The sequence below is a fragment of the Suillus fuscotomentosus genome, assembly GCF_016647785.1.
Source record: "Suillus fuscotomentosus strain FC203 chromosome Unknown F5891scaffold_18, whole genome shotgun sequence".
In the NCBI taxonomy this organism is placed as follows: Eukaryota; Fungi; Basidiomycota; class Agaricomycetes; order Boletales; family Suillaceae; genus Suillus; species Suillus fuscotomentosus.
In genome coordinates this window covers 274,647-295,054 of record NW_024539530.1, presented here as the reverse complement: position 1 = coordinate 295,054, position 20,408 = coordinate 274,647, and the positions used below count along the sequence as shown (strand labels likewise).

Here is a 20,408-nt window from a genome sequence, read left to right as displayed (position 1 = left end):
TTTCATTCTCCCTTATGGTTACTGTTGGGGACTCTAGGTGAGAGGCATCACCACCACAGAGCTAAGTCTCGCTCCGAGCGGGCGTCTGAATTCTGTTGTCGCATTCATCTGTGCGTGGTCATTCAAACCAGGTGTCTATGTAGGATTCCTTTTTTTCTCTTCTTTTTGGCGGTCCAACCGGCCTTCCTGATCTCTCCCAGCTACAGGCTCAATTTGGAGCATACACATAGCTCAAAACTGCATTCTGAGGGTGAGTCATGTAGTTGAATCCTGGTTTCACAGCGACCCGCTCATGCTCACTGTCAGAATCGCAAATTCCCTACTCGAGCCGCAGCTCAGGCCAGAGCCGGGCCACTGCATTCTGAGGCGCGCAGGTGAGTCATGTGGTTGATTCCTGGTTCCTCCCTACCCGCCTCCCCGTGGTCCATGGCTCTAGTGTGACGACTGAGCAGGATGAACATCCCATGGTCTTGGGCCTCACTGCTAGCCCTATGTTCGGTGGCAATCCTACTGCAGCCTTCCGGTATGGTGCTCGGATTGGAGACTACGAATATTATTGACATGCTTCCAGGAAGTTGGAAGCCAACCTCAACTGCGTTATTCATAGTCCTCGAGCCAATCGGGATGAGCTCTTGACTCATGTCCACTGTCTGATCTTCCGACACGTGTGCTACGATACACCGCAATACTCTGATCATAACTATACTTCTACAAATTTATCAGCAGTCGATGCCATTATTGCTACTATGAACATCGGATCCCGAATTCCATGGTCTCAGCTGTGGTTACTGTGGTGCATCTTTTTCTAACTGTTCAAGCACTATCTCACTGTGTTCTACCAGATTTTTTCTTCCCTACTTGATCTGAAGTTGGTTGACTTTGCATCCGCTGAGTTGAAAGCAGCATTTGCGCGAATCGATTTCGATGGGATGAGTAGGGCATTCCTGATAGCACAGGGACTTTGCGTTACACGTTTTGTCTCATTTCCTCATTTTCATATCTTGTGATTTGCGATATTCTAGTATTTAATCACATTATAATCATTTTGTTGTATTCGTGTGGATTTTCATAAATTTTCACCCATCCGTAGAGGGACTTGGAATATTTTAATGTATTTTCAGAAAGTCAGAAAATTTCAGAAAATTTTACAAAATCTTCGCGGGAGGTTTTCCCTGATGAAGGAAGGGTTCGCTGTTCAACTCCTCATGCCAAATAAGGCCGTCGTCGGACATCAGGAAAAAAACCTTTGACTACAGGGTGCTATATAGTCATTATAGTACCTGTAGCCAGATTTGTCAAGTGTCTACTATGTGGAGCTATATAGCCACGCAGCGAACTATGTAGTGCTACGGCCACTCCTGTAGCTCGTTGTAGCAACCAACTACAGGTGCTACAGAAAGCTATATGTGCTACAAATTACTATAGGGTGCTATAGGAATAGTGTTAGTATTTGCTCGTCCGAGCTACAGGTAGCTACACACTGCTACTGTAGCTCCCGCAATATAGATCAGGCCACTGACTGGAAATCAACAAAATCAAATCAATTAAGGTGCTATAGCGCGTGAGCATGTATACAATCCTCGAGATACAGCCGCCTCAATCACCACCCCCTTCAGAATTCTCGTGCTTCTCGAGCCTCGTCTTCGTGCTCTCGAATAGCTTCATCGAAAACATCATCTGTGAAGCTATCGATAGTCACTGCCGCCATGAATGGATCCACACCAGCGTGCATCCTTTTTATGAATGTCAGTTTGGATGATGAATGACATAAGTAATAAAAAAATACCGAGCGACGTCGAGAAGATTGACACCAATTTTACCGAGCAGTTTGTAAGCAGCAGTCCGCTTGTCGAACCGCCGCAGGGAGTTGAGATGGAGAAGGTAGACCGGGGAGTAAGCAACCGACGAAAATTTGATGTCCTCCTTTACTCCAGTCATCCACTCGTCGATGCAGCATTCAATCTGTCAGACCTCAGTTGCAGTACGAACATCAGAATCACTGAATACACTCACTGCTGTGAGTATAAGCGCAATGGTTTGAACGGGTAAAGGATCGAAGTATTTAGCATATACTATACCCTCGTCGCTTCGGTTTGCGAACCACATATCATTCACCGCCTCCTGGATTAATCCGGTCTTGTATATGCCACATTTCATTTCCCAGTCCTTTTACTCCGCCAGTCAGACGTTGACTAATGATGGTAAAATTGAATTTAAACACGCACCTTAAAAACAAAACGCGATCCTTCCTTGAGAGACTCAGCCAGGTCACGGTTTTGCTTGATGGCGGGTACAGATCTGCTTGCACGGAAGCCAAAGAACGAGGCCGTCAGTATGCGCATCTTTGTTTTAAGCTCCCCGCGCACTTGTGATGTGCGCCTCGTCATCTATATGCAACATAAATAAAATCAAGTAGGGCAAGGACGCGGACACGAGACGTACCATTTTGACGAGAGAAGGGGTCAGTTGGATGGTAAGCTCTGCCATGTTAGACGCCTCACGCCAGGCATCCTTTGCTAGCTTGGTCTCAATGATTAGTGTCTCTGGAAAAGGTGCACGAGTCATGACTAGACAGCGGTAGATAGACGTGGCAGTGGTGAGCAAATCCTTGGTGACATCGTCGAAATCGCTGGCCTTTAATTGTTGGCGTGTTCCGTCTGGACCTTTATTGAACTTCATGTCAGTATTGAGGACCTTCGAGTCCTCCAGTTTGTGCTTGGTGCTGACAACCAGTGGTGAAGAAGCTTTGGCAACTTCGTCATGATCATCGGGAGTGTTGTCCGCACCACAATCAGACTCGTTCTCAGTGTCGTCCTGGTCCATGTGATCGACAAAGTTGTTCGAATCGTTGCTGTCGCTGCTGCCCTCACTGTCACTGTTGTTATGCAAAGACACAACAGTTGTGGACGCTGAAAAAGTGTGTTAGTTCAAGATACACACAGGACAAGACATAGTACCTTTCTGTGGCTTTGTATGGATCTTACTTGTGGGTTTTCGGGCCAAGACAGTTGGAGGGGTCTTGCTCATACTGTATGTGAGCGCCTGTTGATTAGGTAGTCTTGTAGGTACACTGCGGTCCGAAAACTATTATGTAGTTGTGAGTGACATGGAGCGCCTGGACAAATAAGACACTGACCATGTTGTCTTCGTCCGTGTCAGCATCGCTGAGAAGCCCAGCAGGCTCGCTGTCGAATACCTCGGGATGTGTCCGGTATGTAGTGCGCAGTGCCTTTAAGTCGTGCTTCTTCATCTTCATTTCTAAGGCCTTTTGGCGTTCTTCTCCTCGATGAGCTTTTAAAACTGTTGAGCAGAAACATGTAAGTGAGCGCGAGCATTCATGTTGGGCTTGATATAACTTACTTCGATATGTTTCTTTTTCGGTTGGCCGACGTTGCCGACCACTTGTGGTGCGTCCCGCGGTCGACACCATCTCTGCACATAGGTTCTCCTGGGCCTTCAGAAGTGCTGTTTTACCTCCCTTTTTGGAGGGGGCTTTTGCGGGCATAATAGACGGTAGTCAGTAGAAATAACAACGACAGAAGGAGGGGGTATGCATGCCTTTAAAAACCCTACAGTGGCGTCAAATCAACAAACAATTTTTGAGTTTTGTTGATCACGAAGTTAAAGTTTTCAACTGACCAAGCGGTGTCAATATATTGGCATAAATAAGAGGGACGGGGATGACTTTCCTTTCAAACATACAATCAATACTACAGCGAAATCGATACTACAGCCAAAATGAATAAATTGTAAGTGGCTGCCTTCTCCAATGCTCGCCTCACACTCACCGATGTTGTAGTTCAGCGTTCATGTCGTCGAACGAATCAGACGACATGAAGCCGAACATCTTGTTATTGAAACCTCCTCCAAGTCAACCATTTCACGCGGTCGTTGCTCCAGGGCGGGCTAGGGAGGTACCTCATACACCAAGAGAGGTTAAGCCTGCTCTTGATATTCAGTTTCCATTGGCGCCATATCACCAAACTCCAGGACCCATCAAAACCTCGCAGACCTACCTGCGAACACTTGTCCTAGAGCACTGGGATGCAGAGATTAGGCTTTGTGATGAGTCATGCAGAGCGCAGCTCTCAGAGCACATACAAGGTCCTGCTGCTCACCAAAATTTGGTGCGGGAGATGATAAAGGTGCAATGGAATGCTGAAAAAAAGCGGTGTGAGGAGTCACGCAAGGTTCAACTTTTGGAGCTCTTACTTGCGGCTCATGGCATTACTACCCTAGCTTAGTTGTCAGTTAGTTTTAGCCAAGTTAGTTTTAGTGTCAGTTAGTTTTAGTCAAGTGTCATTTGGAATAAGGGCGCACCGTGTGGGTCACCTTTATTTTCAATGATGTTCGGGTCAATCTCCATATTATGAACTGCATCCGTGACAGTAGTTAGTCACTTGCAAGGGTCACATCGCTGCAAATGACTTTTGTGTTAGTCACAATTAGGGCCGGTATGAGGACTCACTTGAGGGTCGGCCTGGTCTAAACTCAAACTGGGCGCAGCAACAACCAGGCGCTGCGCCACAACTAGATCCGGGCACCAATGAGGCGAGTACCATAGGTAGATTGAAGATGCTTACATGTATGCCAGTCGAATGGCGGTAGGTCATGGAACTTTGAATATAGTCCGAGTCCAATTTTGGTCGCAGTCTGTGTCAAATGGCGGGAGGTCATGGAACTTCGAATATAATCTGATTGAAGGAGTCAACCTTCTGGAATGCGGTTTGAGCCTGGACAGGATAGTGTTAGCGTGTTTTTTCCATTTTTGTGGCGTCAAGATATTTAGGGCCGGTACAACACGACTTGACACGAGTTTCATGTCAATCGCACCGTCAATCGCACCAGACAAGCCAGCATGCCCCACTGTGTATTCTGTGGGAAGGTAACAACTACACACGAGGGTCTCAAGAGACACATTGTAGGGCGTCTTGAATGTCGAACGCAGTATGAATCAATGATTGAAGAAGTAGAGGCAGAGAACTTAGACGACGCACCAGATGTTGACTTCCCCCATCAAGATGCAGCTCCAGGCCATGTTCACCCGCGCCCGTCTCCAGATATGGACGATAACCCAGCGCTCAGCAAGACTCATCGTGTTACAGTCGAGGAAGTCGAAGATGAAGATGGGATGTCGTTCACCAATAACGGCCGATATTTTGAACCTCGGACGGATGCTGGCTGGGCACTGCATGAGGGGGAGACGAGTTTTGCAAAATATAGAACATACCAAGAGGAAGAGGGTGAGGATCCATGGTCGCCTTTTGAGGACAAGTAAGTGCTCGAATGCGCTGGCAAAGCATCTACTAAATAGATATCACTCACCAGGGAAGAGTGGGATCTGGCCCACTGGCTCGTCAAGAACCTTGGTCAGACGCGGACCGAAGAATTCCTGAAACTGCCCATAGTAAGTTTGAAAGTGTTGATCAAAATTTGAACCTACAATATTGATACCCTAGTAACCAGACACAAAACCGCAGCAAACTTTCATTTCATAACAACCGCTCATTCTTGCAGCGCGTGGATAAACTTCCACGCGGGCCAGGATGGACTTGTAAAAAGGTGACTGTGCGTGGAAACTGCGAGGATGATAAAGGCGAAATGTTGCAAGAAGATGTTGAATTGTGGAGCCGGGACCCTGTAGAATGCGTGAAAGAGCTCATTGGCAATCTGGCCTTCAAAGAACATATGGCGTACTCACCTGCCAAAGCATATGCAGACCGTGTGGGGCAACATAGAGTCATCGACGAGATGTGGACAGCAGACTGGTGGGGCAAGAAACAGGTAAGACTATTTGAGAGGGAGTGACAAAGCAACAGACTGACCTCGCACACAGAATGCCTTGCCAGAGGGTGCAACGATAGCACCAATCATTCTATCTTCAGACAAAACGTCATTGTCGCAGTTCCGAGGGGATAAGTCGGCATGGCCAGTGTACATGTCCATTGGAAACATCGCTAAAGCAAAAAGGCGCCAAGCATCAGCACGAGCAACCGTTCTCATTGGTTACTTACCAGCTAGCAAACTTGACTGTTTCACCCCCGATGCACGCTCCTTGGCTGGATACCGCCTCTTCCACCATTGCATGGCTCTACTGCTCCAACCTCTCATCGGTGCTGGAAATGACGGTGTCGAAATGGTGTGTGCGGACTCGTGAGTTCGTCGTATCTACCCAATTCTTGCAGCGTATGTCGCCGATTTCCCGGAACAGTGTTTGGTCAGTTGTTGCAAAGAGAACTGATGTCCGAAGTGCCTTGTAGCCGCAAATGACCGAGGGGATGCACTTAACTCGGCAATGCATGATCCAGAGTCAACAAAAGAAATCTTGCACAAGCGCAAGATTGGTCAGCATCCTCTGGAATTTGAGGCCAATGGTCTACGCGCCGTTTACAAGCCTTTCTGGGCTGATCTGCCTCACGCAGACATTTTTCTAGCTTTCACACCTGACCTTCTGCATCAACTTCACAAAGGTGTCTTCAAAGACCACCTTGTGAAGTGGTGCATCGATATTATCGGAGAGGATGAGATCGACGCACGTTTCAAGGCGATCCCGAATTATCCCGGCCTTCGACACTTCAAGAAAGGGATATCGAGTGTGAAGCAGTGGACAGGGTGCGAACATAAAGAGATGCAGAGAGTATTTGTTGGCTTATTGAGCGGGGCAGTACCTAGGTGAGTGTTTATTGAGTCATTAAGATGATGTTTTGATGTCATGCCTGGCAGTCGTGTTTTGGTGGTTGCACGATCTATTCTCGACTTCTCGTATCATGCCCAGCTGCACATTCAGATGACTGAGTCCCTCGAAGCCCTACAAACCGCCCTGACTGTATTTCACGCAAATAAAGACATCCTCAAGGAGCTCGCTGTTCGAGAGCATTTCAACATACCGAAATTACACCAGCTCTCTCATTATGTGCAGTCCATCACATTGTTAGGCGCAGCTGACGGCTTTAACACCGAACTTCCCGAGCGCTTGCACATTGATTTTGCAAAGGATTCATACCGTGCTAGCAATAAACGGGACTACGAGGAACAAATGGCTTTGTGGCTCCAACGCCAGGAAGCCGTGTTTATACGTAGCGCATACCTGGATTGGTTGTCACAACAACCTCACTCAAACCCACATGACTTCGACGCAGATTCAGACATGGACTCGGAGTCGGAAACACCAAATCTTCCCGCCGCTGAACCACTTCAAGCAAGCCATGTCCTTGCAAAAGTCCCCGCGCATCCTCACCAATCCGTTCAAACCATCATAACAGCACACGGTGCTACCGAGTTCCTCCCTGCTCTCCAATCATTCTTACTCAAGAATCTCCCGCACAACACCATAGTCCCTGGTCTTCAAGACCGATTCGATCTTTATCGTCAAGTGGTGATTGTAATGCCGCTGAAGGTACAACAATTCAGATGGTGAGTCTGAACAATGTGTTGGGTCTTGCAGAACCTAGCTGGTATTCGACCCTAAAGGGTTTCTGGACCAGGCTCAAGGCTCAGAGGAGAGGAAATATCATAGAAACTTGCTGATCTCTCAGACTCATACTGGTAACTGGTGAAAAGATTGCTTGATTATGTAAGCTACAAAAGTGCCAACATAAGGTAAGGTAAAAACAGTCTCTACAAGCCCAACCAGAAATGAATCCCTACACCGCCAGATTTACGAGTTAGCGATGTGCCAAAGCGAAGGCGCATCAGAGCAACTCCAGAAAAGTTGCCATCAGGCCGGAAGCCTGGTACTCCAGCCCAGTTTGACATGGCGTTGATAGCAGACAGGCCTCGCTCTTCGCATTTGCATACTCTTGAGGGTATTTTTTTGCTGAGTTTCTCAGCGGTCAATTTTGTTAACAGTCTGGCTGCAGGTGTACGAGTAGCACAAGTTCGCGCTATTTTCACTCTACCTCACCAGTTTGGCGCATATTCCAGAGCCCTCGCTTATGTCAAGTGGTTCACACCTTTCAAACCACCCGACCCTTCCTCTCGAATGCGACAGGTCTCGCGCTCAACCCACCAACTTCGCCGCAACGCTGCTGTAATCCATGTTGACGAAATTGTGTGGCCGTGCCATTTAATACCGAGGATGGGACAATCAGTAGATCTGAGGTTGAGAAGCGGAAATGCATACGAGGTGGTGAACGATTTTTATTTTAACGAGTTCATTGATGGCGAAATGTTTTGTGCATGTGTTATAAAGTAATGATATGCAACGACGTGTCACGTACGTACTACGGTTGCACCTGTAGCTGCTTGTAGCCGCAGTGATAGCTCTTGTAGCTACCTGTAGCACCCCCCAACCATATAGCCGCTTGTAGCTTGGCTAAAGACTATATAGCGCTATATAGGTCACTGTAGCGTAAGGTGCGCCTACATAGTGCTACTGTGCCTAAAAAGCGCTATATAGCTGTCGCTCGGTGTAGAAACAACAATACAATGAGGAACAAAAGAAGCTCCTGACTGTATCTGTAAAAGTTGTAAGGTCGCGCGCTGCCTAGTCTGCGTTACTTGAGAAGCAAGTGCGTTCGACCCTATAGGGGAAGTGAGTGCAGCAAGGATCTAGAAGTGTGCGCTTAAGCGAAGCGCGAGAAAGCGCAGGAGCGCGCAAGGTACAAAGGCGCGGGAACGCGCGCGCGTATTAGCGCGAAGCGTGGGAAAGTGCGCGCGCGTATGCGGAAATGAGAAACTAAGCTTAAGTAGTGATATAAAGCAAGATAAGAGATATAAGAGTGCAAAATGTAAAGGAATAGCTTTCTACTATATTCTGCTAAGTAGTAAGTGGGTAGTAACTAGTAAGTGAAAAGTAGGAAAAGTAGGTAAGTAATAGTATGTACTGCTGGCGCTTATATAGCGCGCCTAAGCGTGGTCAAGCGGAGCCGAAGCGCTACCGAGTAGGTATGTAAATATATATATGAGTGAGAATGCATGATAAAAATAAAGGTGGAACTATGCTAATAAAGGAAATGGAAATATACGCACTAGGGAGCTTGGTGGACAGTGGATGGATGCATCTGGATGGCTGGCGCTAAAGGGCGCGCAAGCGCGGGAACGCGCGCGCATACATCGCGAAGCGCGGGAAAGCTGCGCCTCCTATAGGAATCGCTGTGGACAGTACACAGAGTGGTGCTGCGAGTTGGTGCTGTATAATCCCTAGTGGAAACTGCCATATCACGCCATGAGAGGCATGATTCTCTACATCTCCCAGGGACTTAAATTCTGAGTGTCCCCACTCAGCGCGCGTGTGGTGAGGATGTCGAGTGATAGTATGCGCGTGTGATGCATGTACAATGCTTGGGTTGTTGGGCGATGAATGCGCGAGTGCAGGAATTATTGCGCGAGGTGCAAAGCACGGGAAGGCGCAGGTGCGCGCGAGGTGCAAAGGCGTGGGAATGCGTGCACATGCACAAGGCGCAAGAATGCAGCATAGCATGGTGAATTGCGAGGGTGACTCTGGTGTGAATAGTGCGCCATGGGTGTGGGGTGATGATGAAAGGGTGATATGGATGTGGCGCATGAAGCATGAGTGAGACGCGCATGTACAGCGTGAAGCGCGGGAAAGCGCGCGCGCACAAGGCGCAAGAAAGCGTGTGAGTGTCGCGTGTGTTGTATTGTGCATATGATGCGAAGTGGTGCGGTCCAAGAGCGATCCAATCCAAGTCCAAACCAAGTCCTGCTAGGCGCGCTAAATATTAGGTGGTAAGGTTTGAACAGTGTGAGTAAAACTATATGTGAAAATGCGAAGGAAAAAATGGTAAACTTTGCGGATGTCCTATCCGACTTGTCTTCTTCGTGCGGCTGTCGACATCTACACCTTCCTATGAGCGAGGCGCGGGAAGCGCACACGCGCGCGCATGAGGCGCATGGGCGCGGGAATATTGCGCGCATATGCGTGCGTTCTAAGGTAAAAAGAGCATGGTGCCACGTCATGCATGCGAAGAGAAAATAATACTATTGAGCTAGGCGGACACAATCTAAGGTTGTTTTCTTGTATGTTCTTCTAGGCAATCCCTATATGCATATATATCAGTGAGTTATTAGTCCTTGGGACGGCATTATAATGAGAGAAACAAAAATGAAAGCGCGCTGGACGAAACCCAGGGTAAAATGAATGATATCCTATGAAACAACAATGTTATATGTTGTTCTTTGATGCGCGGCTGAGGCGCTTGATCCTCCTCCTTGAGCGCGTGCAAGTGCGCGTGACTAGCGCGCTTCGCGTCTCTTGCGAGCTGACGCTTTACTCAAGGTAGGGTTGGAATGAGCGAGGCTGGCGCGCTTGGGGGGGCTTGTAACTGGCAGAATGAATTCCTGCACAACGCGCTGCAGGTTGAAGGCGCGCCAATGGGAGGCGCTGCAAGGGGTGTAGGGGCACCCTACAAGCTGATAGGATGCGCGCGATGTGCGCGCCTTGGTGCGATTTCGCGCGAATTTAATTATATTGGCCGAACACGTGAGGAACGGCCATTTCTCTGCAAATGCATTAGCGAGAGACATGTATAGTGAAGAATTAGGCGCAAATGTTGCGCCAATGGGCTGTAAGGGTGGTATATCAAGGCGCAATAGGCGCATAGGTGAAGGAGAATAGTGCGCATCAAGGCGCGCAGGAATGAAATTGACATGGTAAGCAAAAGCACGCAGAATGTGAATAAATGTGGGAAGTGCAAAGTTAAAGATGATGATAGGGGAGTTAGGCGCATATGTATGTGTCAGGCGCGCGCCTAAGTCGCGCCTGGATGGCTGATTGAAATATACTTTGTGTTGAATGATAGAAATGCGGTTTAGAAGGGGAGAAGCGATAGAAATGCGGTAGCGTGAAAACTCTGCTAAAATTATGAGTGCGCGAGGCGCGGGAATGCACGCGCATATTGCGCGATGCGCGTGATCATGGCGCGTGAATAAGGGGTGGTGCAAAGATGATGTTACAGTGATTGGAAGCATCATATAGCTCCTTAAGAGCTTTAAACATGAAAGAGACAGAAAACGCGAAACAAGATGAGGAAAAATATACAATGCCTCTAGGCGCGCGCATTGCGCGTCCTCAGGCGCAATATGGTGCGCCTGAGTTGCGCCAGGGTCGCCTGAGACATGCTCTGCTTGGTGGTTGTGCAGCGTGATGCACGGATGTTTTACCGGTGCGCGATAGTCACTGGAAGCAAAAAGCGCGACATGCACGCAATCATTAGTGACAATTGGAGTTACCAGAGGCAAACTCTGGTTGATGCAAGGTGCAACTTGAGCCTCTGATGCGGTAGGAGGCTCCTCTATAGGCGTGCTAAGGTGCAATAGATGTTTAGGGTCATCCCTGACCTCTAATGATGCGAGCAGTGATGGTGATGGTGCGATTGGCGAGGTTTCTTCCTTAAGCGATGCGATAGCGAGGGGCGAGCGTGTTTCTAGCGGTGCATTAGTGTGCAATAGATGTTTAGAGTCATCCCTGACTAATGGTGAGGCTATAGCGATAGGTGCGCGTGTTTCAACTGGCGCGTTAGTGTGCAATAGATGTTTAGAGTCATCCCTGACTTCTGACGCGATTGATGGTGATGGTGATGATGCGGATTGTGAAGGAGATGGTGCTGCTGAGGATGATGGTGAAGAGGCGCCTGCAGTGCGCGTCTGGTTGCGCTTCGCGAGCGCGCGCTCGAGTTCGTGATCTAGAGTGATACAGTCTGGTATAGCTTTGCATGCTGGCATAGTTGATGGTGGAGGTGTGTGAATTGCGCGAAGGCGCGGGAAAGGCGCGCGCGTGAGGCGCGTGAATAGGAACTGATGGCCTTTTGTCAAGTACAGCTTCTGAGGGTGCGCGATAGAAGAGTCCAGCTGTTGCATTAGCGCTAATGGTCGTATCCTGCATTGCGCGACTCGCGTGGTATTGATCTTTGTACTTAGCCACTTTAGCTTGCACTGGCGCAGTTGCTGTGACTAAGGTGGCAATTGGTGCTACTATGGGCGCACTAACTGGCGCGCTTGGCGCGGGAAAAGCGCGCGCAGGTAATAGGAACTGTGCAGCTGCGAAGACGTCCATGAATGGGAATGGGTCGTATGGGTGGTGGTCAGGGAACTTGATCATAAGGCGCAAGTGGATTTGCGCCTGAGCATCGCTAGGGATTCCTTCCATGAATAAGCGGTCGCGTTCGGCCTTTCCAATACGGTCTTCGTCCATGAGTGGCTGCATAATCTTCCTGAATGCGCGCAGGTAACTGCTTAGTTCTGTGCAAGAGGGCATTGGTTTGTTAGCGTATTCGCGCGCGATGGTGCGCAAGTCCGCGAGCGCATAGCGTCTTTTACCATCCCATCCAGGATACATTACCTTCACCTCATCTAAAAAGGCGCTGTAATTATCTACTGCCGCTTCTGGCATGCCTCCCCATAGTTCTCGATCATCGCGCGCAAGGTAGCGGATGATACCTTTGATGCGGTCGAGTCCTTGGAGTCCTGCTTCATCAGCAAGCTGCTCATAGGTGTCAATAAACTCGGCAAGGTTGTCTGTAGTGCCGTCGAACTTGGGCGCGTTTGCTGTGCCGCGGATGGGCATTCTATAAGGCATTGCAGTGTGAAAGAGCGCAGGCGCGCGCGAGGCGTATAGGGGTGGGAAAGCGCGCGCGCAAGGCGCGAGAATGCGTGACTAGAAATTGGTTAGCTTTTGAATATGCAAAGAGATTGACCTTTATGCGTTAAATAGTGTGAAGTGCGAGAAAGGTGCGCGCGCGAGGCGCACAGGCGTGGGAATATTGCACGCGCGCAAGGCGCGAGAATGCGTGACTAGAAAATGATTAGCTTTTGAAATGCAAAGATATTGACCTGTATGCGCGAAATGCGCGGAACTAGATCTTGCTGACTGCTCCCCTCGCGGTGGGCTCCAGTTGTAGAAACAACAATACAATGAGGAACAAAAGAAGCTCCTGACTGTATCTGTAAAAGTTGTAAGGTCGCGCGCTGCCTAGTCTGCGTTACTTGAGAAGCAAGTGCGTTCGACCCTATAGGGGAAGTGAGTGCAGCAAGGATCTAGAAGTGTGCGCTTAAGCGAAGCGCGAGAAAGCGCAGGAGCGCGCAAGGTACAAAGGCGCGGGAACGCGCGCGCGTATTAGCGCGAAGCGCGGGAAAGCGCGCGCGTGTAAGCGGAAATAAGAGAGACTAAACTTATGTGAAGATATAAGCAAGATAAAGGATGTGAGATGTGTTGTGCTAATGAATAGATTTCTACTGCGACTTTCTAAGTAGTAAGTACTAGGTAAAGTTGGGTGAAAAGTAAGGTGTGAAAGGTAAGTAATAGTATGTACTGCTGGCGCTTATATAGCGCGCCTAAGCGCGGTCATGCGGAGCCGAAGCGCTACCGAGTAGGTATATAAATATATATATGAGTGAGAAAACATGATAAAAATAAAGATGGAACACTATGCTAATAAAGGAAATGGAAATATATGCACTAGGGAGCTTGGTGGACAGTGGATGGATGCATCTGGATGGCTGGCGCTATAGGGCGCGCAAGCGCGGGAACGCGCGCGCGCGTATACATCGTGAAGCGCGGGAATGGTGCGCGCATGGCGCGCGTTGCACGGGAAAGCTGCGCGTCATATAGGAATCACTGTGGATGGTACACAGAGTGATGCTGCGAGTTGGTGCTGTATACTCCCTAGTGTAAAGCGCCATATCACACTATGAGATGCACGAGTCTCTACATCGGGCTACGGCATTTTGGGTTTTTTCCTGATGGACGAAAATGGGCCGACCTGTGAAATAGCTTGGGTCAACAGTAGGTGGACCTCCTCACGTCGAAAATTGAGCGTCCTTGCACAGAGTTCACGAAGTACATTCATCCATCGTAGATGCGGTCCACTCCGCAAGGCTGCAAATGCCATGGATTCATGAATGGTTAGGTCTTTGTGACAATCCGCCTGATTGGCCACGACCTCGTTTGACATGTGGGATGTCCCCGCAAGGTACTGCTGCATACCATTATATGGTCCCTTCGGAAGCAGGAAAGTGCACAACTTGGTGGCATCCCATCGTAGCAGTACGTCTGCCACCCATGCACCTGTGGTTGTGTCGAAAGGCTGAAATTGGAGTCCATTATCCACACAGACTTTGGTGTCCAGTGCAGGAATGGGAATGTCGCTGTAATGACAATCGGAGAAAGGCTTGGCATTCGACGCCAAAGTGAGCCTTTGCCTTGGATGGCACTGACGATAATGCTGCAGTGCAGGATAGTCCGGCAGTGTTATGAAGGCGTTAGTGTGCAAGATTTCTTCTTGTGGAGTGCAGACATCAACAAGGACATGGAACGTCGTAGATCTCCACATGTCCAACACGATGGGGCATCCTAGCTCAAACACCACCACGATCGCCTCCTTGTCACAGGCTGGTAGTGGCCACTCATGGACCGCAATAGTCATCGATTGCATCTCCTTTTCCAGGCGACACTTGTGACAGTGTTTGAGCTTATGTGTTTGCCTGCCGCATGTGGAGACCTCGTACGTATGCAATAAACTTTCTGCGAGCTTCTCTTTGTCTGTGTACCTCTGGTTCATGGTCTGGAGCTCGATCAACTTCTTCTCCCGAGCGTCCTGAGCTTCTGCCTCGATGTCATCCTTCAAACTCTGCAGCTTGGATGACTGATGAAAATATCGCGCCGCGAACGACTTGTCATCATTGGTAAATGAGAATGCCGACAGATGACTGGAAGCTTGGCAATGACGAGCCTTCGGGTAGGCATGCAATGGCTTCAAACGATCAAGGGCGGAAGCTTTGCGGACCAAAAGACACTCCCAAAGCGTCAATGGGATTTTGGGGGAATATTCTGCCAAAAGTGAGATTTGTCCAACGACGATCTTATCCATCGCTACCCAGAGCTCGAAAAGGGTGAGAAACATAATAGACAAATTCTCCGGGTTTCCATTATAAGCCGTAAGCGCTCTCGAAGAGTATGCAGAGGCACACGCCTCGATCGAGACACACGCAGAATCGGTACTCTGGAATAGAATGCGTGTCACCCAGTCGTCAATCCCTAATCTAACGGCAGTCTCGAAGTCTGCAAGTGCAAGAGACGGTTCTGCAGCATGAGCAGCTACCAAGAAACTAGCTTCGGCATCAAGGAAATTATCAACTGTCCCACGCTTGTGATGGCTGGGGTTAGGTAAGGTTGTTTTGGAGGAATGCTGGTTCTGTAAAGCTTGGCAGATGTACTCTCGGCTCGTGTTCAAGGAAAGATGGGTATCTCGCAAAATTCGGAGGGTCTCCGGAGCCCAAAGAGGCGAGGCACGTTGTGCGTTCTGAACAGACCCCCATCTTTCCTCTAGGACACTCCTCACATCACCGGTGACCTTACTGACTATCTGCGACAACTCCGAAGATGAAGAGAATCCAAGCTTGAAAAGACGGCGCGCAATCTTTGCTGACATGAAGTGTAGAATGTCGTTCGATAAGTCATGGTTGAGGGCGAGGGTCGTGAGCCTCGCCATGAAGAACAGCATGAACGACTTATACGTCGCTTGTCTGAGAGCACTGCGCTCCAGAGTCGTCTGTAAGGCAATGCGAATGACAAGCCAGAGTGGAGACCACCTCCATGGCAACTTCACGCTGTCCCACAGCACATCATCTCCGATGCGCTTGCGGATGCGAGGAACATCAGCAATGCTCCTGAGGCCACGCAATATACCAGTCAGGAGCTCTGTGATATACCGTGGATGCGTGGTGTCCCTCTCTTCGAGAACAATGGATTTAGCCTTTTTCCTCGTCGCTGCTGCATCGAGGACATCTTGATCCATGTGAACGAGAAAATTTGCCAGCTCGGCAGGAAAGGTAGCATTGTCAATGTTCATATCTGGGACCGTGATAGCAGGTCCAGGATAAGAACATATCAGCTTTCCCTTGGCGCCCATCACTGCGGTGGGGTCAGGAGAGACCTCAAATGACTCAAATATAGTTTCGGGTTCGAGTTTTCTCATGACAACCGCAGCATTTTGCGCGCGAATCATATATACAAGTACATCTGAAAATTGATACTCAGTACAGAAAAAGAATGTAAATGAAAACAACACACATTGGGGTGAACGATATTTAAAAGAGGTTTATATGTTGTACAAAATGTGAAGACAATATTTAATATTTAAACTAACATAAAGATGGGTGCACGACTTCAAATTTTGGTGGTGTTTTGTGTGTAATCCAAAATATCAAATATTCACAACCATATTCCCACAGACAATATGTCAACAAACATAAGAAATATAGTCAGATTTTTCATGTCTGCTTCAACTTAAAGTTCAATTTCCATGTAAAACTTTGGAGAAAACTTGAAGTTTTACAGATGACATGACATTAAAACTCGATTTAAATGTCAAGCTTTGGCAAAACTTCAAGTTTTCTCCAAAGTTTTATGTAAGAATCAAACTTTAAATTGAAGCAGACATGGAAAATCTGATTATATTTATTATATTTGTTGACATATTGTCTGTGGGAATATGGTTGTGAATATTTGATATTTTGGATGACACACAAAACACCACCAAAATTTGAAGTCGTGCACCCATCTTTATGTCAGTTTAAATATTAAATATTGTCTTCACATTTTGTACAACATATAAACCTCTTTTAAATATCGTTCACCCCGATGTGACAGACTTTCAGTTTCCATAGTGTTGATTTGATGTTCGACCTCTTCTGCAGACATGACACTGAATCTGATTGAATCTTTAAGATTATTGAGCATTTTCAAGATGTTCGTCCAAAGCCGCAGCTTATCGGACGGTAGCTGGTCGCTGAACGTGATAGCAGCATTGAATACTGCTTCAGATAAGGCCAGGTCGTTCTCAAGGGACTGGTCACTCCCTTGTGGCAACTTGAGGGGGAGAAATACGTGATTGATGATATATTCAAGACTAGATTGATCTTCTGTTGAATATTGAGCCATGTTACTGGTGGGAGAAGAGAGAGAGTAACTGGTGACTCACGGTGAAGCCACGAATCTAATATGGAACCCCTAAGTGCTCATCTTGCCTCACTAGTAGGGTTAGTAATAGTACGAGAAGCTCCAGGAATGCCATCGATACGAGTGTTGAACGTTGAGGCTGTACACAGGTGTATCAGAAATATGAAGGTTTGCAGCTTCTTCTATCGTCTGCCTCCATTACCTACGGAAGAACAGAAATTCGAACGTGACATGTTATGGTGGACGATAGGCTACGGTTCGAGTTGCCGATTTGCCGCGATAAATTTTGAAGTCTGATCGATGTTTGTTCTGTGTACCCAGAAATTTTATTAGAGAACGCGGGATAATTCTAATGAGAAACCCCCTTACCTGGGGGTACTTGCTTAGTCAGCAGAAACCCCTCTGACTTTCAATACTGTAGCAGGGTTTCTGACGGCCGGGGCCCACCGCTGGTCCGCCACACTCAACCAGCGCCGTACTGCTAAAAAGGGCCACAGTGTGAGTAGATCAGTTCGAGAGCACCATTTATCTGGTGGGTAGTATTAGAACTAGGAATTGCTGCAATAATGCTTGTGTGTTGACTAAGTTTGTTTGTCTGGTACTTAATTTTCAGTATGTTCTCAGTGCTCACCGCCAAGTTTTGGACATGTTATTAACCTAGGGTATCCCCAGGGTAGTTATTGACAGGTTATTGACACCAACCATATTGTGATTTTTGTGCTACAGAGTTTGAGAAAAGCCAAACTTCCAGAAAATGTATTTCGAACTTTGCATTGCAAATCACCCACAATGGTCAGACGATGTTACAAGAAAAAACAACTGATATTTGATTACATAGAATACACACACAAAAGTAATTATTGTATAGCTACAATTGACCGCAAATACCTAATCCCTGGCTTAGATTAGCAAAGCCATACCTGTTGCAGCAAGAACGAGTGCGGACAAGCACATACAAGTGTGAACATGTGTGGATGAGCATAAGCTAATAAAGCTACATTAGTGAAACATGCGAGTGGATTTATAGAAAAGACGTACGGTGACCCCTTGAAGGAGGATCGACACACTGTGAATGGTGGACAATGACTTCGATCAGCATGGCTCGAGCTCAAAGGAGCATCAACACACTCACCCGCTGCGAACAGCAGACAACGACTTGAATCAGCATGGCTCGAGCTCGAAGGAGGATCAACACACTCACCCACTGTGAACAGCAGACAATCACTTGGATCAGCATGGCTCGAGCTCGGAGGTTCGACACACTCACTTCCTGCAAACAGCAGATAACAACTTGGATCAGCATGGCAGTTGCTCAAACGACGATTGACACACTCACTACCTGCGAACAGCGGACAACGACTTGGATCAGCATGGCTCTGGCTGAAACGAGGACCGACACACTCACTTCCTGTGAATGGCAGGCAACGAGTTGGATCAGCGTGGCTCTTGCTCAAATAAGGATCGACAGACTCACAATCCAACGACGAAACTCGATACCTAGTTTGTAGTTACAAATGTTAAATAGAACTTTAAAAAAATCTAAGACATACCTATCAGCTTGATGATTGAGGCTGACGATGTTGAACATTGAGTACCGGTGTGCACAGCGGAGACAAACAGCGGTCTTCATTAGGTAAGCAGAGGTTTCTACTCAACATTCCTGTTGATGTCGGGGTTTCTCATTAGAATTATCCAGAATGCATATCTATATCTATATTTATTTTAACCAACATGCAAAGGATGCAATGCAGTCTCCAATTGACGAAAACAGCCACGGGCGTGCACTTCCATCTGGTTCAGTCTTCAGTATAGTATAGTATTAGTTCATGTACCGTTGCCCAGACATATCAGGTTGTTTTTGGAATTTTCAATTTTAGTGTGAGATACTTTTATGCTGTTTTACCATCACATGACATCTGGATTCGGCTGGATTTCTGGAACCCTTCTGCTTTTGGGCAGGCAAGTCTTTGTGTGCTGCTTTTGCATTCTTTCTCATTGCCAGCTAATGCAATCTATGTTTCGAGTTCCTTTTGATGAACGATTTGCCAAACAAATCAAATTATCTTGTTGAGTCCCACCAGCTGCGTGTGAATCCACAACAAACAAACAAATCTATGAGGAGGACAGTGCTAGTGCTAAGAGACAGAACTTCGAAGCTAGTTTGTGTGCGTGCATGTGTGGGGGTGGTGAAATGTCTGTGAGTCTTGAATGGTTGTGCTATGGATCGGTGTGTATGTGCGTGGATGGACGAGGCTTCCTCTATCAACTCGGGAAGACTGAATGCAGGTTGTGATTGTTAGTGCTGCTGTGGTCTGGTTCAGTCCAGTGTAGAGACTCATGCCTCTTATGGCGTTGTAGGGATTCATTTCTGGTTGGGCTTGTAGAGACTGTTTTTACCTTACCTTATGTTGGCACTTTTGTAGCTTACATAATCAAGCAATCTTTTCACCAGTTATCAGTATGAGTCTGAGTGCTCAGCAGTTTTCTATGATATTTCCTCTCCTCTGAGCCTTAAGCCTAGTCCAGAAACCCTTTAGGGTCGAATAGCAGCTAGGTTCTGCAAGACCCAACATATTGTTCAGACTCACCATCTGAATTGTTGTACCTTCAGCGTGATATGGCAGTTTCCACTAGGGAGTACATAGCACAAACTTGCAGCACCACTCTATGTGCTATCCACAGCTATTCCTATATGAGGCGCAGCTTTCCCGCGCCATGCGCACACTCTTCCCAGCTGTCTTCTTAGATAGATGATCTATAGATAAACACCTATAAAACAAATATCTCCACGGTCAGCGATTCAGACAAATACCAATGACTGATAACTGTGGTCGTTCGTGGGTGGCTAGTTGTATACTACCCAAGGTATGTTCAGCTAAGGATACTTCTGCAAGATCAGTAATATGATGGTCAATCCAATCTATGGACTTTGACAGGAAAACAAACAAACAATGGTCAGCCTGACAGTATGGCGATGACCAAAAGAATATACAGGATTCTTCCTCAAGTTCCCTTTCAACAACAGTGCCTCGTACAGTGCCTCGTACCAACTATACTCCAAAGAAATGGTGCAGAATTACAATGATAAACCCCCTCAGCACAAAACAGGTAGAATCAAAGGTCAAGACTAGTCAAATGCTTTATTGTAGAACTCTTAGCTCAATATTGAACCTGCTGTCAAGGAACTCTTCTTTGAGTATTCAAACAGACTCAGGAACGGACGTCCTTGGGTTTACTACCAAGTCCCCTCTTCAATGGCTAAAGCCTAGCAGGCACAGAATATCTTGGCTCAGTATCACTACTCAGATGAGTGAGGTCAAGCTTCACTATCAATTCCTAAAGTCTCCCCACTATGCTACTACTGAGTCTTAGGTGGACGTAGAGACAACACGAATATTTTGGATCAGTATTTTTGGACAAAGAACACCAAAGGTCAGTGAAAGTAAAAGAAAAGAAAAAGAATAATAGAAATCAGAATAAAAGTGTGGCTGTA

At 47.4% G+C, this 20,408-nt stretch overlaps 4 protein-coding genes across 4 annotated transcripts; 2 read left to right on the top strand and 2 right to left on the bottom strand.

Moving 5' to 3' along the window:
• Positions 1 to 1,965: 1,965 nt before the first annotated feature.
• F5891DRAFT_949248 (uncharacterized protein) lies at positions 1,966 to 2,679 on the bottom strand (the record flags this gene model as incomplete). The annotated part of the gene is made up of 4 exons (XM_041374860.1): positions 1,966 to 2,166; positions 2,226 to 2,387; positions 2,443 to 2,480; positions 2,559 to 2,679. 4 exons carry the CDS (start codon positions 2,677 to 2,679, stop codon positions 1,966 to 1,968), a joined length of 522 nt encoding a protein of 173 aa, XP_041227739.1.
• A 1,059-nt stretch (positions 2,680 to 3,738) lies between these two features.
• Positions 3,739 to 4,244, top strand: F5891DRAFT_978880 (uncharacterized protein; the record flags this gene model as incomplete). Its single annotated transcript, XM_041376820.1, has 2 exons — positions 3,739 to 3,749; positions 3,800 to 4,244. The coding sequence occupies 2 exons, from the start codon at positions 3,739 to 3,741 to the stop codon at positions 4,242 to 4,244; spliced, it is 456 nt and encodes a 151-aa protein (XP_041227738.1).
• Positions 4,245 to 5,062: 818 nt separating this feature from the next.
• F5891DRAFT_1127781 (uncharacterized protein) lies at positions 5,063 to 8,489 on the top strand (the record flags this gene model as incomplete). The annotated part of the gene is made up of 10 exons (XM_041364215.1): positions 5,063 to 5,274; positions 5,329 to 5,334; positions 5,460 to 5,784; positions 5,837 to 6,128; positions 6,159 to 6,217; positions 6,251 to 6,672; positions 6,724 to 7,396; positions 7,682 to 7,805; positions 7,860 to 8,089; positions 8,415 to 8,489. 10 exons carry the CDS (start codon positions 5,063 to 5,065, stop codon positions 8,487 to 8,489), a joined length of 2,418 nt encoding a protein of 805 aa, XP_041227737.1.
• Positions 8,490 to 13,755: 5,266 nt separating this feature from the next.
• F5891DRAFT_1172223 (uncharacterized protein) lies at positions 13,756 to 16,916 on the bottom strand (the record flags this gene model as incomplete). The annotated part of the gene is made up of 3 exons (XM_041365574.1): positions 16,609 to 16,916; positions 13,800 to 15,976; positions 13,756 to 13,776 (listed from the first exon to the last, which is right to left on the bottom strand). Exons 1-3 carry the CDS (start codon positions 16,895 to 16,897, stop codon positions 13,756 to 13,758), a joined length of 2,487 nt encoding a protein of 828 aa, XP_041227736.1. The 5' UTR covers positions 16,898 to 16,916.
• Positions 16,917 to 20,408: the final 3,492 nt, after the last annotated feature.